The sequence below is a fragment of the Theobroma cacao genome, chromosome 10, assembly GCF_000208745.1.
Source record: "Theobroma cacao cultivar B97-61/B2 chromosome 10, Criollo_cocoa_genome_V2, whole genome shotgun sequence".
Classification (NCBI taxonomy): Eukaryota; Viridiplantae; Streptophyta; class Magnoliopsida; order Malvales; family Malvaceae; genus Theobroma; species Theobroma cacao.
Genome location: NC_030859.1, coordinates 17,044,111 through 17,061,952, shown reverse-complemented (window position 1 = coordinate 17,061,952; position 17,842 = coordinate 17,044,111). Strand labels below are relative to the sequence as shown.

The following is a 17,842-nucleotide window of genomic DNA, read 5'->3' as shown; positions in this document are numbered from 1 at the left end:
GAAATAACTATTTCATTCCTATACTATTCCTTCTTGCAAACAAAATACATTGTTAATGCTCTTATTTTGTATACATATTTCAAATTATTTTAAACAATTCTCTCTTTTTTTGGTATAAAATCAATACAAATCAATATTATAAAGAAATTTCTAACTTTTTAAATAAATACCTTAAAATCAAAAAAAAATTTCTCTATCCACCCATTATACTGATTTTTTATTTGGTCAAACAAGCTTAACTTTGACCATAATTTCTTAAAAAAGTTTTAAGTTCTATGGGACTGCTATAGTAGAATTCATACTACGTGAACATGTAATTAATATGTATACCTTCTCTATGCCACTAAAATAATCATATAAAATATATGGAAATCTACTCTTTATAGATTTTATAGTTTGATAAAGTTTTTCAAAAGCAGTGTTTATATTTTTACAGAATTTAGCATAATTATTCTTTAATAAGTATGTCCCAACTAATTTATGATAGCTTCCCAGTGGCAAACGGTAACATTTTTATTTTTTACTTTTTTTAATCATGAGCAATTCTGTAATGATATAATTAATTATTTAATTATATGTGTGTTGCACATATCTGTTTGTTTATTGTACCATCTAATTAAATGATTAACTTGTACTGCAATATTTAGTAATATAGTGGAATTCATTTATATTGTTGGTCAGTTAATGTTAGATTTTTTTTTTATTTACTGTCTTGAATGTGCATTGCAATAAATTTCAAGCTGGCTATGTCAAATTCAACACTGATGGGGCTTCTAGAGGTAACCCTGGTGAGTCAGGTACGGGAGGATATATTGAGGAATGAAGATGGAGGTAACTCTGGATATGCTCCTTTTGAATCCGATTCTTACAATGCGGTTAAGTGGATCCAAAGCCATAAGAGGTTCCTTGGAGACTTAAGGAGGCATGCGATTTAAATTATGAAACTTCTTGATATGATTCACTTAAGGCAAATAAGACATATACCTCGACCAGCAAATGAGGCAGCTGACAACCTCGCAGCTCAAGATCTGTTGTGGGTTAATTCTGAAGCTGCTCAATCCAGCAGGGTTTCACCGGCTACTAACATTGAAGATGATGCTAGCTGCCAAGTTGTGGATTTATCGTACTGGGTTTATCGGGTGGAGCTATCCTAGGCTGCTGTCAGGAGGTCCCCTAACCTCTTGAATGTTTGGGGGTTGTATATGTTGTTTCTTTGTGGACACCAAGGATCTAATGTTGCAGCAGTTTCAGGTTTTTGAGTGGTACTGCAGCAACTGGATTTTGTAGGTGTACTCTCACTATCACAAGCTTCAGATTTTCTTTTTGTTTGATTTGCTGTCTCAGTTGCCTGGTGATGAGGCTGTACAGGGGCTATTTTGTATTATATTTTGCAACAAACAAGATCAGTTATTCTTAACAATTATACTTTTCCAATGATGACCCTAATTTCAGTCAAATTGACCACAAAACTGGTCCACTATCCATTTTTCATTAATGGGATCATATTAGTAAGCCTGGTTCAATACATTTTTATTTCAAAATAAACACATTCTTCAAATATGGAGTCAAATAGTTTACCCATTAGTGAAATTGATGTGGACCTTCTAGAGAAATTTTTTTCCCCAACACTTATATGTGCAAGTATAATTGGTGAAATAGTTCATCATGCACAATCTCTGAATATATGTGGAAAGATGAATGGGGGACATTGATCAGATAAACATGAAGATTTTCTAGAAAAAAAAATGATAAAAATACACAAGGCAACTAGATTATTCCAATTACTAAACACCTTGCTTTGCTGACATCACTGTTCACTGAGTACTGGGAATTCCAATTATTTCCCATTTAACGTACAGGATTTCCAACAATACACCCAGTAGCTTAGTACAAAAGAGGAGTCACTGTAATCAATAGTACAGAAGAAGATTTAAGATTTTCAAGCAGCCACCACACACCTGAGTTCTCAGCATTTACAAACAATGAGCTACAAGCAACTTTCTGAAGAAATAATCTACAACACTGCATTCCATTCCTTTTCCAATTCCATCATGGAAAGAACAGCAAGATAAGAGTTTGAATGACATGAAGTTGTAAATAAGCCAAAACTAACTACAGCTTTCACAGCCATTACATTGCTAATAGGAGCAACCAATCTCATAATTTTGATTCAAACTTCATATTTCTTATCTTATATTATATAAAGTTCATTTTTCTTAGCCACAGCTTTCACTGACATTACATTGCTAATAGAAACTTAAAAACATGGGCACATTTAGGATCGGAAAATGATTTTCATTTTCAAACTTCATTTTTCTTATCTTATATACAATTGAAAAAGGTGTAATAAGTTTAGTATCTAGATTTGGAAACCCTTGGTTTCCATTTTTCAGAAGAAGAATCAGAATCATTTTAGAAGCATCTTTTAAGAGTTTCTCAATTTGCTCGAAAACTCCAAATCACAGGCTTCCAACACTGAAAAAAAAAAGAACAACTAACTTCATCAAATACGATAAAAATAGTAAAAATTGAAAGATTGCAAAATGGAAAAAATGTTTTGAATCTAAACTGGCCCTAAATTTTCTCAGAAATGAAGACTTCAGAACATAATTTTTCTCAATCCCCAGTAAGATATGAAGCTAAATCATTATGACTTTTTCAGGCTATTAAGGATACCCACAGGAATTTCACTAAAAGCAAGAGTTAAAATTTAAAAATAGATCAAAGAGTTGCTTGGAGGCTAACTGATTAGTGATTACATACATAAACAACAAAAGAACCATGACCTTAAGTAAACCAATATCAAAACAAAGAAAAAGACAATGGCAACAAAAATAAATTCACAAGATCAAACTGACAGCGCCGCAATATATTAGGAACCAGTCAAAAGGAATACCTAGGTAGTTTCTGAATTACAGAGCCAAACTTGCTGATTTGGGATCAAATTTTTCTCTTTTGCCCCTGATTGTTTTCCTTCGCTTAACAGCACCATGGTACATATCCAACAACTCTGGAACTTTGTCTATATGCTTAGTAATATATGCCTCCAAAAATTTCTTTTCAGACAATACTATTGCCCAAACAATCTTCTTGTACTCTTTGATCAGCTTCATTGACTCCAAAACCTTCAAAACTATATACCTTGCGTGAACCCTTTTCTCAACTGAATAATGAAGTAATTTTGAGTATGCAATTATAGTTTTCACATCCGACTTCATAGTATTCACATAAAAATCCATCAAACACCGAAGTTTATTCTCGGAACAAGCTAAACAAGGGGGGTCTTTCTTAAAAGTATTCAACACTTCCTCTTTACTCCATCCCAAACTCATAAAAACCTCCACCTTTTTCTTCCAATTTGACTCGCTCATCGAACAAATCACCCTAAGAGCATGTATAAACCTAGGCACTTTGGGTTCAAGACCGATTTGTTTAACAGTTTTAATCGCGTAAACCATCCTGTCATTGCTTTGCGAGATAACTCTAGGCTGTAATATAAGCAACTTGGATATCCTACTAGCAGGAATCCCTGCTCTGATCAATAAATCAACATTTGGTTGCAAAATCGCATTCCGACTAATAGTCAATAACCACGAAGATCGTTTAATAGCAACCAGCATTTCCTCACCATTCAGAAAAGGGCGTAAGAACTCGAAAGATGGCTTAATATGAGAATCCAAGCCCCGAAAAAGAATTAACGGATTCGACAAAATGAGGTCAGGCAAAAGCTTACCTGTAAAACCCTTTTCAATAAGATATCGAAGCTTGGGCACGAGCTTCGTGTGAACTTTGCAATTGAGGATGTCAGGGCGCTTTCCAACCAGTTTGGCGATTTGGGTATCCTCGAATCCATGGGATTTCAAACAGTTGAGGACGGATGAGGAATTTGGAGAGTTGGTTTGGAGTATCTGGAGGCGTTTCGAGAGTGAAGGAGCGGATCCCAAAGGGGGCGGTTCTGAAGCAGATGAAGGGATTGCCTGGGTTTGAAGGAAGCGTTTTTGGATCAAAGAAAGCAGATTTGTGGAAGGGATTGTAGCCCTCCACAGGGTTTGACTGGTAATCAAGGGTTTTACCTGTAGAAGTTTGTGCATTGCTGGCTGAATTCCCAAAACCCTCCTAAAACCCAATTTGATTTATGTCAATAAGTTTGATCCCCATACTAATAATTAGGCCTTGGCCAATGGGCAGCCCCATCACCAAGCCAGATAGGATGGTTGGAGGGGAGAAGAAAAAAAATGAAAGAAAGAGTAATTTGAGATATTTCAATCATATGTTTTATTTATTTTCAATATGATTAAATTATTATTTTTTCCCATTTAAAATTACCATTTATTATTATATTTCAATAGTTTTTAATCAATCTTTTAGTACCAATAACCATATGGAACATATGCAAGGGAAAGGCTCAAAACTGGACATCAAATATATCATATGTCAGCAACATTGCTTAACTGCATACCCAGATAAGACATTAGACACCATCAATGAGCTACATCTTTCCCTATTTCCTTACAACATCCAGGGAAAATGAATCATCATTTGGCAGTGAGCCCACCCAGGATGTGCCAAGGTGAAAGGGGGTGTATCATGTTCAATCTCTGTTTATATATATATATATATATGGAAAGATGTACTGAGATTTTAATCAGAGAAACATGAAGATTTTAGGAAAAGAAATGATAGAAATGCACAAGACAACTAGAGCATTTCAATTACTAAACAGCTTGCTTTGCAGACATAACTGTTCACTGAAAACTGGGAATTCCAAGTGAATGAAACACTTGACTTGTCCTTCCTGTCTTTAACTTCAAGATAGATCAACAAAACAATACAGCCAGTAGCTTTATACAAATGGGGTGTCACTGTAATAAATAGAAGATTAAGATTTTCGAGCAACCACCACATACCCAAGTTCTCAACAGTTAGTTTACAAACAACGATCTACAAGCAACTTTATGAAGAAAAAATCTACAGCACTGAATTCCATCATGGAAAAGAACAGCCAACATAAGAGTTTGAATGACAGCAAGTCATAAATAAGCCAAAACTAACTACAGCTTTCACTGACATTACATTGCTAATAGGAGCAACCAATCGCATAATTTGGATGGATGACTCCCAGAAACTTTAAAATAAGGGCCCATTTAGTATTGGAAAATGATTTTCATTGTCAAACTTCATTTATCTTATCTTATTTCAATGAAAAAAAAAAGGTGTTTTAAGTTTAGTATCTAGATTTGGAAACCCTTGTTTTCCATTTTTCAGAATAAGAATTGGAATCATTTCAGAAGCATGTTTTAATTGTTCTCCAATTTGCTAAGGACCTGGAAATCACAGACTTCCAACACTGGAAACAAAAAAGAACAACTAATTTCATCAAATACAAGAAAAATAATAAAAATTGGAAAATTGTTTTGAAGCTAAACAGGCCCTACGCTTTCTCAGAAATGAAAGCTTCAGAACATAATTCTTCTCAATCCAAAGTAAGATATGAAGCTAAATCATTATGACTCTTTCAGGCTATCAAGGATACCCACTGGAGTTCCACTAAATGCAAGAGTTTAAAATAAAGCAACAGGTTAGTGATTACATAAACAACAGAAGAACCATGACCTTAAGTAGATCAATACCAAGACAAAGGAAAGACAACAGTGACGAAGATGACATTTTGAGATCAAACTGGCAGCACCATAACATGAACCAGTCAAAAGGAATATCTAGGTAGTTTCTGAATTACAGAGCCAAACTTGCTGATTTGGGATCAAATTTTTCCTTTTTGCCCCTGATTGTTTTCCTTGGCTTAACAGCACCATGGTACATATCCAGCAAACCTGGAACTTTGTCTATATGCTTAGCAATATATTCCTCCAAAAATTTCTTTTCAGGCAATTTTATTACCCAAACAATCTTCTTGTCATCTTTGATCAGCTTCATTGACTCCAAAGCCTTCAAAACTATATACCTGGCGTGAACCCTTCTCTCAACTGAGTAACCAAGCAATTTCGGGTATGCAATTATAGCCCTTGCATCCAACTTCATAGTATTCACATAAAAATCCATCAAATACCGAAGCTTGTTCTCGGAACAAGCTAAACAAAGTGGGTCTTTCTTAAAAGTATTCAACACTTCCTCTTTACTCCATCCCAAACTCATAAAAACCTCCACCTTTTTCTTCCAATTAGACTTGCTCATTGAACAAATCACCCTAAGAGCATGTATAAACCTAGTCTCTTTGGGTTCAATACCTATTTCTTTAATAGTTTTAACGGCGTAAACCATCCTGTCATGGCTTTGCAAGAGAACTCTAGGCTGCAATATAAGCAACTTGGATATCCTACTAGCAGGAACCCCTTCACTAATCAATAAATCAACATTTGGTTGCAAAACCGAATTCAGACTAATAGTCAATAACCACGAAGCTCGTTTAAGAGCAACAAACATTTCCTCATCATTCAGGAAAGGGCGTAAGAACTCAAAAGATGGCCTAATCTGAGAATCCAAGCCTCGGAAAAGCAGAAACGGATTCGACAAAATGAGGTCAGGCAAAAGCTTACCCGTAAAACCCTTTTGAATGAGATATCGAAGCTTGGGCTTGAGCTTTGTCTGTACTTTGCAATTGAGGATGTCGGGGCGTTTCCTAACCAGTTTGGCGATCTGGGTATCCTCGAATCCATGGGATTTCAAACAGTTGAGGACGGATGAGGAATTCGGGGAGTTGTTTTGGGGTATTCGGAGGCGTTTAGAGAGTGAAAGAGCGGATCCCAAAGGGGGCGGTTCTGAAGCAGGAGAAGGGATTGCGTCGGTTTGAAGGAAGCGATTTCGGATCAGACAAGGCAGATCTCTCAAAGGGATTGTAGCCCTCCACTGGGTTTTACTCGAAATCAAGGGTTTTATTTGCAGAAACTTGTGCATTGCTGGCTTACTCGTTGTCTTTGTCAAATCTTACTCAAATTCCCAAAACCCTCCTACAAACCAATCCTATCTGCAGGGGTAGCTTGGACATTTAAGGCATGGGTGATGAGAGAGAGAGAAAGAGAGAGAGAGTGGCGGGGAGAGAAGGGAGAAGAGGGAACTTTGAGGAGAGAAGACAATTTCAGCGGGGATAGGAAGGGAGGGGAGAGAAAGGGATTACTAGTTTCTTAATAGGATGAACAAGGAGGAAACAAGATGGTCCAATCAACCAAATATTATAACAAAGTAAAGAGTATAAAATTTGGAAGCAAAAGCTATTGCTTGAATGCCTAACGCTTCCTATACAACTTTGAATAGGTTGGGTCTAATAAGATTGATTCATATCCCTGCATCCCCATTGGATGCACCCCAAAACTTTAAAACAAAACCTATTGCCGTTTCCAATGACAAACAAAACTGACAATAACAAGATACATTCGGGAAAATTATATACCTAATCCATTAAAAATTATACATACATTCTACTTGTGCAGTACACAGATTTGATCAGTTGAGCTTCCTCTAAACCCTACAGCTATGCCTTGGAAATGTAAAGGAATAAAAATTCCAAGGCTTCAACAATCACCAGGTGTATTGCCCTTTGGAACCACCCACCAGATCACCAGCCAGAACCCCCATTGTCAGTACCTGCACTTGCTTGGCCCCAACCACTGTTGTCGCCACCCCAACCACCGCCGCTACCACTGCCACTTTCATTTCCACCACCACCCCAACCACTGCCGCTACCACTGCCACTTTCATTTCCACCACCACCCCACCCACCAGGGAAAGCTTCCCTTCCTGGAGAGTTTTGAACTTTGGCACCTGGGAAATTACCCCAACCATCATCCCCTTTCTTGGCACCTGAATCCCATTTGGGAGCATCATAGGATGAATCCTGCCCCTCATGTCCTCTGCTGCTGTTATATGGGCCCCTACCACGTCCACGCCCACCATATGGCCGAGGTAGACCACTTGGATGCCCATCTCGGCTACCGCTATTTCTGTAATCATTTCTGCCTACAGTACCAAACAAAACCAGCCACAAATTTGATAAAAAGAGCAAACAAGCAACCAAAGATGAAGAACCTTTAACTGTACAATATGCAAAAGACAAAAGGATGAAGTAAAATCCAGATGTTTGAAATTTTCTTAGTAGCTAAGGAAACTCAAACTCAACTCCATAGTTTGTTTAATGAACAAGTAAAAATTGACAACCATTCCTGACTTTCTTGCATAAGAAAGAACTTTTATTTATTTACTATCTCAAGAAAATCACAAAAATCAGTGAAAAATTATATAATTTGTCAAAACTAAATATACGTATTTAGCGATACAAGTACTTAGTGTCAAATGAAGTGGAATCTGGCCAGGTTTTCTGTAGTCAAACAAACATCCAGTGCACATGACAGATAGATCTAAGAAAGATAAAAATCTAATGCCAATCCAAATCACCAAAACCCTGAAACCAGGCCATTCTCCAGATGTTGAACAACTAAATGCTGAGATTTGCAAAATAAGTCAGGGATTTCACACTCAACTGAATTTAAAACAAGCAAAACGAGATGCATCATATGGATATTTTACACAATATAAAAATTGGACATTATTGCTCAACATTTACCTGTTCTTGACCCTGGAGTGGAAGATTGACCCCTGTCAAAAGAGTGGCCTCTCCAACCACCTTCATTGGTTGAACCACCCCAACCACTTCCCATGGATGCCCCTGCAGAGCCTCCAGAAGCAGGGCTTCGCATTGGTACCATTGCTGCAACTGATCTAATTGATGGAGCCGACTCATGCTGGGGATCGTCAATATGCCTCTGGAAATATGCAACAAGACGATCAATGTCCTCAAACATCCTTTTTCTGAATTTGAATCCCTTGGGATATAAGCCAATGTACTCATGATGTGGATTTGTACTCCGTATATAAGTAAGAATGAAAGTGCCTGGATGTTCATGAGAAATGCCAAAACAATACACAATCCTCATAGGATACTCTGATTTTTCAATCCTTAGAAGCTCATCAACTTCTGTTTTAGTCCCCCTCCTGAACTTGCGATAACTCAGCATTGCCTTTAGATGGGACACAAGGGGATCAACGTATCTATCCATTACCTGCAATTTAAATGCAATCAAAAGACAGATCCTTTACATGCATTGTTATGCCTCCACAAAATATTATATTACGCTAAATTCTATAAAAGATGAACAAAGCAACCGTATCTCCAAAAAAAAAGATTTTGATTACTATGGCTTGTAACTCTCATAGATCTACTAATATAGAAGACTTTAGCATTCAAAGTTAATATAGAAGGTTTAATTTGTTCATTTTTATCAAAATGACACATCACACAGCATATTGCAGCCTTCATGGTTTTAGAAGAATAAAAAATTCTGCTTTAAGGGGGAATGATAAGAAAAGTCCTGCAAATTAGGTAAACATTTAATTCCATTTGAAGTTGTAAGTTTGAAAGTTTTCAATATGTCAATTAGTCAAAATCAAACAAATCAGATTAGGAGAGAAAAGATACTTGGAATTTTAAGTTTAAAAACATATTCTAAAAGTATTCCCAAAGAAAAGACAGAGATTATAATCTCACTAGAGAGAGCTTGAAAGTCAACAAATATCAATTTTGCTCGTCAAAGGGGCCAACTATGAGGCTTGCCAAAGCAAGAGTAATAATAAAATCACAGTTTCGAGTCCTCTAATGGAAGTCTTCAAGAGTTAAAGCATGGAGAAACAGACTTCTTGTATGACGATACAATAAAAATAATAAATATTCAAATTGAGTGCTCCTACGGTCTAATTCCAAAGTTCATCCTTAAGTTTAGGATCAGTCTTTGTCTTTCCAAGTGGATAAAGACTCCAGCTGCAATTAACCCTATCTCTTCAGTCAGCACCATATACTTATATGGTAATTTCCACTAAACTCATCTTATCCCTTTCAAAGTTTAACGGGCTATATCAGGAAACCTAAGATACACATGTTAAAAAGAAAGACTCACCTCATCCAAATCCTCAAAAGTGTCTTCCCCAATTTTCAATGTCTTCCCAATGCGAAGCAGGCTGGTGATATCCTTGTGTTCTTTTCCGCCTTCAACTATATCTTTGTGAGCATAAACTCCATCATAAACTTTGAGGGTTAAAGTTAAATAAGAAGGCCCGCGAGAACTGGGGCGGATAATACTTTCTCCAGGATCCTTGTCAGATAAATACTGTCCAACATAACAAAAGACAAACATAATAAAAGCCAAAATATTGTTACCCACTGGTTTAAAGATAAAAGAAAGAAATAAGCTTTTGGAAAACTGCACTAAAGAAGCAAGGATCACAAATGCATCTAAAAGCTGCTTAATTGTAGTACCTTTTATATATTTTTGTTTTCTTAGGTTATGAGCATTAGTCTTGCTTATTTACCAATGCACATGCATCAAACATAGGTTTCCATGTTTCTGCCCCTTTCCCTACCTTTTAAGCTACATCAATTTTATATTATTTTCACTTTCAGTATCTTATTTTGACGATTAATTGAGAACTGAGATTTTCATTTGTTCTCTCCTTTACCTCCCACTGTTTCTATTTCCCCCCTTTCCCCTATCCCTCTAATTTCTCTCTATTCTCTCTTTTCCTTCCCTGTGATGCACCACATCCTCATATGAAAGGTGAACTTCTTATATCTGATGCTCAGATCAAGAAATAAAAAGCATCTTAAAAATTCATAAAGGCCATGGATAGTACATTTAATAGAAATTTTTCTTCTAAAACGTGTACAGTTACATAAAGCATAGCCATTAATAATTAATCAATTCTTCTTGCACATGTAAGATACATTATGGTTGGAAATAATATTTTTGCCAGACGGGACAGGAAAATGGGAAGATCGGGTTTTTATTCCCTTTCAGATTATAAAAAACACTATATGACCACCAACAAGGTTAAGTTCAAATTAATTTTTTCTTTATAAAAAAAATTCAACTCAAATTCAATCTAATTAACTAAAAAAGTTCCATTAATTCCAACATACCTCCATAGCTTCATCAGCAGTAATATTTTGGAAGCGTGGATGAACAATCATCCTTGGCTTAAAATGCTTCTTTGCCAGCTCCTTCTCTTTACGAGCTTTCTCTTGCTCACTCTGTAAGCTGCTTCGCTCCTCATGGTAGTAAGGATCAAGGTTCTGGACATGCTGGTATCGATTGCTTCTCATTTCACTATCTTTGCAAACCAGGAACACCTGATACCTATTCTTTTGAATTGATTTAATCTTGCAGGTCAGGATGTCACCTTCATGCAGCCTATCAGACAGCTCAATAATATCTCTCCAATCATCTGCATAGTCTTCTTTCATTATCATCCCAGTCAATCCAGATTCAAGTACACAGATAGCTCGTCCACCTTGCACTCTTCGAACCGTAGCTTGCACAATTCGGCCTTCTGTCAGGGTATCCTCAGTTTCACCCGAAATCATGAAGAACTCCTCATCTTGACTTGGTTCTTTATATTGTTTACGCCAATCCTGAAAGCCCTGAATTAATTCCCTTCTTATATCCTCAAAGGTCTCCCTCTTATTTTTGCGCTCCTTGCTTTCTAGATACTTATCAAGACGAAGGCTTTTCAACAAACTCGGTCGATCCCTAACTTGTTCTATCGCCATCTCCAATGCATCTTCCTCATCATTGTCACCTTTTAAATCCTCATCATAGACATCTTTTGCCAACTCCTGTGCAAGAAGATAAGATTCTGGATGTATTCTAGTGTCATCCAACAAATCAATGAACTGGCTGCTGTTAGCAGCAAGCCCACTCCGACGAACTCGGAGAAAGCCTACCGCATTGACAAACACCTTTTTACCCAGTCCATGGGTTGTTACAAAGTCCTTCCGAGTGAAAATTGTTCCAACTCTTACCAATGACCTCTGCAGTGATGCTGCCTTTCTAGGCCCAAGACCAGAAATGAATTGCAAAGGAGCAAACAACCATTCATGACTAGTAGCCAAATTAACATCAAGGCCCACCTGGTTAGTGACATCAACCAAAACCTGTTCAACCATGCCATATTTCTCATCTGCTGTGAGAAAGTTCTCCAAAGGACTAAGCTTCCAAGACAATATCTCCTTCCCTGGTCCACACAAAGTTGCAACCATTGCCAATGGATTTTGAAGATAACGCCCAACAGCAACAGCCCGCTTAACAATGCCTGACAACATTTATGACAACAACCTTCATTAACAGACAAAAGATGGATGGAAACTTGAATACCTGACAAACCTTAACAAAAGACAGCATATCATCATGCAAACATAAACTTGTGAATATGAAAAAGTATTTACCTGACTGGCCAGGGAGCTGATCTGATGAAATCCTAGAATTTTCATAGAGACGAGGGAGAGATTCATCCCCATATACAATGCTCAGCTCATCCATCTCATGCCCAACATCTCTAGGATTTTCCTCCACCATCTTAAAAATGATCTGGTAAAGAAGAAATAAACTAAATAAGCACACAAAGAATGAAGGATCAACTATAAAAGAAACAAAAGATAATGAACATTAAAAATATATTAGAAGTGTGCAATGACAATTCCACTTGACATAACAAAATATGATCTGGTAAAATGGAAAAAACTTAATAAGCACCACAAGTAATGAAAGTACCAACTATATAAGACTATTGAACATTGAGTACCATCCACCGCACAATGACATTTCCATTTGATATCACAACAAATCAAGATGATTGAGGCAAGTACTTTCAGCGAGTAATCAGGGTCTTTCTCAAAGGATGACAACTGAAACTTATTCTATAAACTACATGTGAAACACAAGCAGAACAGAATCCTGAAGCAGATATTTGGTCTGAATCGCATACTATGACAGTTCAAAAGGTTATTAATTATGAGCATGATTTACCTTTAGAAGATAACAAGTTCCTCTGAAAGTGATAGAAATGATCAATGCGAACAATCTTTAGTCAAAAGTAATCATATATTCTACAACAATTCACACAGTTGATTAAAAAAATCTACCTTCTCAAGGCTTTAATAAAATGAGACTAGCATTTCAAGCAAATATTTGCAAGCTAACTAAGTAGTTGAGACAAAGTAAACTAGATCATGTGCTAAAAAAAGAATAATTGTTTTTCAACAAAGAAAACAAAACTAAAAGATAAAGCAAAGGACATATATCATTTCAGATAAAAAGAAAAATAAAATCCTAGCATCTCATGAATGATAAGCTTTACCTCATAAATATCATCCTTCAACCGGGTACAAGACAAATTCACAGCTCCAAGAACAACAACATGTGGTTGGTGATCAGTCATGAACTTCAAAACACGTTGCTGGTCATTTTTCTTGCGTTGCTGGTCATTAACATTTTGAGACCGTAAAGTAAGAGAACCAGTGTAAAGCACATCGAGCACCTCCCCAGATGAATCTAACATCACAAAAGTGGTTGCTGGCTTCCCAGGGCCCCAACAGCAAGCCATGACACGGGGTGCAGCTTCCTCATCAGAATTAATATCATTTTCCTTCCTTTGATAAGGCCCCACAGAAACCTTATTCCACAAAACCTTTCCATATTCCAAAAGTAACCAGTTCTTAGCTCTACTAGTCAACAAGGATCTTGCTTCTTTCTCCATTGATGACAAAAGAAAACCAAAAAGAGCATCCTTCAGTATCAGCTGTCTCTGCTCATTCCACTGTTGAGCAGATTTACTAACACCATTACTGAGATATACATTAAATTCTTTGTTCAACTCATCCAGACATTTTTCTGGCAGCTTAATAGTTACTTGAAGAAGCTTCTCCTCTTCGGCCTTCTGAATAAGGAGCCACTGTGCATCATCAAATCTGCTCAATGGTTTTTCACGCAACCAGTTCACACCTGCAAACTGATGGAAAGAATCTATGGCTATTTTTCCATCAGGAGTAGGAATGGTTGATACTACAGCATTCTCCATATAAATTCCACGGACACATTTCTTGACAGATGGCTCACAACTTATCTCAACCGCAGCCTACGAAAAGAAAACCATAAATTAACAGACATGGTAGAACATGATGTTATGACCAACGCTAGCACTGTATTTGCTCATAAGAATAACAATGTATACCATATGTCTGGCTCCTTTAAGGACAGCTTGTGGAGTCTCAAACATTGCACATGTAAAGTTTGAAGCCATCTCTTCCGGTGTCTCCTTTGCATCTTCCAACTCATCATTCTACAATCAAATGAATGAAGAACATTAGATCTCAGTACAATATAACAGAAACTGCCAAAGAAAACTCACCATCTTTTCCAGAGATAGCTGTGATCCAAGTTGCTCAGCACTGTATCCAAACTTGCTCGCAACCATCCACAGGCCAGCCTTATTGCAAATACTATATTGTGATCTCCTCTTGGGCCTCTTATATTGACCTTCATCCACACCAACCTCCCCTGGTGGGAAATGCAAGTTAAACTTGGCATCAACATCATCAACTTCCCTTTCCGAGTCTGCATCCTTAAGAGCCTTAAGAATTGACTCAAAAAGCTGTTGGTTTAAGTTAAGTCTTGTCTCATCATATACCCGACGAGATTCTTCTTCAAATCGCTTGCTATAGTGCGACTGAAGACCAGTCTTTCGCTTTTGTAGAAGCAGCCATTTTCGGTCCAGGTCCTGAATTGCCCAAAGTACCTGAATAGATGCATAGTAGCTGTTATTTGCATAAAAAACCATTGTACTAACTTCTGAACTTGATTATATACACAATCAACAAATTTCATAGTTCCATGACCAGTCCAATTACCCTGTGCCACTTTATTGTAGGTGTTTTCTCAGACTTATCCTGATCAACATCATCAACCTCATGTTGCTCAGGATCCTTTAGCAGACTTAGGCACTGCTCCTTGCGATACGTCGCAATAAAGGGAATCTGAAAGCAAGAAAGAATGGAAGATTACCAAGGCAAAAATAAAAAATCCAGACCGACAGATAAGACAATTATAAATCAAATCAGTAAGCACTAACATCTAACTTCTGCACATGTGTCAGCTCCAAAAATCTCATAACGTCTTCCCTGTTTATAGAAAGATCCTGCCCTTCTTTACCAAATAAAGGTACTGCACCAATTATAAGTTGGTGTAGTATCCAGGTGCTCTCTTCTATTATGCTCATTTCATCTATTGGAGGAGTCCCAGTGCTTTCTTCAGAAATCTACAAAAAGAAATGTGAAGCCAATATCCACTGACGTTGAGAGAACTCAAGGAAATAAAAAAGTATTCTACATTTATGAGAACCATGTGAACAAACCTGCATTCTTTCTGGTATATCAGTCATCCGAATTTGGTCATCCTTTTCTGTCATATACTTTTCAGAAAGGACAGTAGGTTCAAATTGGTCTTCAAGTCTCCTTTCTCGCCACTCACTAGAATCTAAGCCCTGTTTCCGTAGTTGAAGGAGTTCGTCAACATCACCAAATATTTCTTGAGCTTCCAGTAAAGCAGATGACGTAACTCCTGATGCCTGCCTTGACTTATTTTTCTTCAACTTCTTCCGTCTACATAACAAGTTATTTTAATTGAAGAGAATCATAAAATTAAATAAAAAAAAAAAGCCAGCACATTCATGCACTACATAGGTTATACCTAACAGAAGCTCCATGCTCATCTAAATCATCTTCATCTACAATAAAGTCTGCCATGTCATCTTCTTCACCCATATCTCCATCCTCTTCCTCGTCAATTTGCACTTCATCTTCAGGAATATCTTCAAGAGGTTGTCCTAAACCATTTACATGCATCAACCAGTTATTGAAAATTGAATCAAAATAATAATGATCCTAGACTAGATGCTCAATATACTAACCATCATCATCACCAAATAAAGTACGCTTAAGCTTCTCCTCAGCAGTTACCCCACCCTTAATGCTTCCATCAAACTCCTCATCAGAACCAAATCGCTCCTCATCAAAGTCTCTTTGAGCCTTTTTTAACCGCTTAAATTTCTTGCTACCCTGAAAAAATTTTTGAAAAAGAAACCTCAAAAATTTTTAAATATAATTTTTGAATAGGACAGTGCAAAGAAAAAAAAAACCAAAATCAAATCGAATTGTGATCTCCAGTTTGGTATTTAACTGTACTAATGAATTTCAATTCAAAAATAAACCATTCAATATGGTTATATTTAATATTAAATCAACAATGATAAATCAGAACTTAAATGATGTAAAATTTAACATTAGTTTTCCTAATTCAAATAGGTAAACACAATAAAATCATTGCCAATTAATGGCCCTTTCAAAAATCCAAAAACAAAAACCAAGTAACTAAACATGAACTTTTGGTTCAATTTGGTCTGGATTTGAGCATATTTGCTTCTGTTTTGGTTTTAAACTTTAAGAAAAAAAAAATCAAATACCTCAGTTTAGTTTTTTTTCCCCCTCAAAAAAGAACCAATGCAGTAATACTCCCTTAATACCCATTACAAATGAACAAAAATCTCCACATCAATGAAAAATAAGAAACTGAACAGTCATCATTTTCCTTTTAGGTAGGGAACAGAGCTTACAACCTTTGGTACATTAACATCATTTTCCCGGAGGAGCTCATAATCATCTTCATCAAGGTCTTCAGCTTCCCTGAAAATGTCGACATAACCATCATCAAAAATTTGCTAAACCAACATCCTTTCCAAGCTGAGGATATGAAAGGAAGTTCGTTTTCTTTAAATTAAAAAAAAAAAGGGAGAGAAAGAGCAGCAATAGCATATCATCATAGAAGGAAAAATATTAACTTTTTCTTTCTCTTTTTCTTTTTCTTCCGCCTCTCCTCATCGCTATCTTCCCTCTCTTCATCTTCATCCACTTCTTCATCCTCCACATCATCAACTATGAATCCATCATTCTCATACTCATCCTGCCCTTCCTCTGTTCAAACCAAGAAACCAAAAACTATAATGAATTCCTGAACCAATAAAAAAATAAAAGAAAATGATACCAGTCATGGCATTTAGCCCTAGAATTCGTTTCCTTTCCATTACATTCCTCCAAAAAAAATTAACAAAAAGAGAAGATAAAGTTTACGAAATTGTTCCCCAATTCAGAAACAGGAAACTGGATCTTGAAAACGAAGCTATATACCGTCTTCTTCATCCTCGTCATCGGGGTCGCGGTCATTGAGTCTGTCTCCCTCGATGGGCTCCCCCTCCTCGTCGACCTCCAACTCATCTGCACGAATCGAACCCCAAAAAATCACCGTTAGGGATTTTATTTTCGCTCAAAAAAATTAAAAAAAAAAAGAAGAAAAGAAATAGAGCGTCACCTTCTTCGTCAGAAACGACATTCTTTCCCATACTTCCGAAGAGAAAATCAAGAAAGAAAAGAACGGAAAATTTAAAACAAAAAACGCTCGCTCTGCTTTCTTCAGATTGGAAAACCCTAGTAAAGAAGCGGGGCGAAGAGCACTTCTACGGTAACGTTTATGTTTATGCAGTTTTAGTCTGCAGGAGTAAAATAAGTCATTTTTAATTGAATATTTTAAAATATTAATTAACTTTTAAAGTCACCTTTATTTATTTATTATATATAAATCATACTAATCTTTAAAATGATTATTTCAAACTAAATACCTAAATTTAACTATAAAAAAGCGTTTTGATTTTTAATATATTTTATCAAGTATTACTTTTATTTTTTTAATAATATTAATATCTTATACTTTTAATGGCAAAAATTAAAAAAATTATTAAAAATTGATGAAATATATTAAAATTATAAATAAAAAATTGAATACTATTTTGAAATACTTCAAAACAAAAAGTAGACAAAACAAGAAAATATTTACATCTAATTATTTATTAAATTTGTATAATTTAACTGTTATAATAAGATTATTTTAAAAATATA

General features: G+C 36.2%; 3 protein-coding genes across 4 annotated transcripts; all 3 read right to left on the bottom strand.

Moving 5' to 3' along the window:
• On the bottom strand, positions 1,747-4,237 carry LOC18587007 (transcription termination factor MTERF8, chloroplastic). 2 transcript variants are annotated; one of them, XM_018128643.1, is made up of 2 exons: positions 2,897-4,237; positions 1,747-2,475 (listed from the first exon to the last, which is right to left on the bottom strand). In XM_018128643.1, exon 1 carries the CDS (start codon positions 4,089-4,091, stop codon positions 2,913-2,915), a length of 1,179 nt encoding a protein of 392 aa, XP_017984132.1. In that variant the 5' UTR covers positions 4,092-4,237; the 3' UTR covers positions 1,747-2,475; positions 2,897-2,912. The 2 variants fall into 2 exon arrangements, with proteins under 2 accessions (XP_017984132.1, XP_017984133.1); XM_018128644.1 differs by having other exon boundaries at positions 1,747-1,958.
• Positions 5,456-7,121, bottom strand: LOC18587006 (transcription termination factor MTERF2, chloroplastic). Its single transcript, XM_007010651.2, has one exon. The coding sequence runs from the start codon at positions 6,910-6,912 to the stop codon at positions 5,734-5,736; it is 1,179 nt and encodes a 392-aa protein (XP_007010713.2). The 5' UTR covers positions 6,913-7,121; the 3' UTR covers positions 5,456-5,733.
• On the bottom strand, positions 7,169-17,453 carry LOC18587005 (transcription elongation factor SPT6). Its single transcript, XM_007010649.2, has 17 exons — positions 17,259-17,453; positions 17,078-17,164; positions 16,732-16,864; positions 16,510-16,576; positions 15,805-15,952; positions 15,585-15,720; positions 15,250-15,496; positions 14,968-15,153; positions 14,747-14,872; positions 14,248-14,634; positions 14,071-14,178; positions 13,198-13,974; positions 12,287-12,428; positions 10,982-12,153; positions 9,963-10,172; positions 8,576-9,071; positions 7,169-7,971 (listed from the first exon to the last, which is right to left on the bottom strand). Exons 1-17 carry the CDS (start codon positions 17,287-17,289, stop codon positions 7,571-7,573), a joined length of 4,854 nt encoding a protein of 1,617 aa, XP_007010711.2. The 5' UTR covers positions 17,290-17,453; the 3' UTR covers positions 7,169-7,570.

What these genes read in the sequence shown, in the direction of transcription:
- LOC18587005 (XM_007010649.2), bottom strand. Translation starts at nt 17,289, where the DNA reads ATGGGAAAGAATGTCGTTTCTGACGAAGAAG. An exon ending in TGACGAGGATGAAGAAGACG is followed by an intron (nt 16,865 to 17,077) that starts GTATATAGCTTC and finishes TGGTTTGAACAG; the next exon opens with AGGAAGGGCAGGATGAGTAT. An exon ending in TTAAAGGAGCCAGACATATG is followed by an intron (nt 13,975 to 14,070) that starts GTATACATTGTT and finishes TTCTTTTCGTAG; the next exon opens with GCTGCGGTTGAGATAAGTTG.
- LOC18587006 (XM_007010651.2), bottom strand. Translation starts at nt 6,912, where the DNA reads ATGCACAAGTTTCTGCAAATAAAACCCTTGATTTCGAGTAAAACCCAG.
- LOC18587007 (XM_018128643.1), bottom strand. Translation starts at nt 4,091, where the DNA reads ATGCACAAACTTCTACAGGTAAAACCCTTGATTACCAGTCAAACCCTG.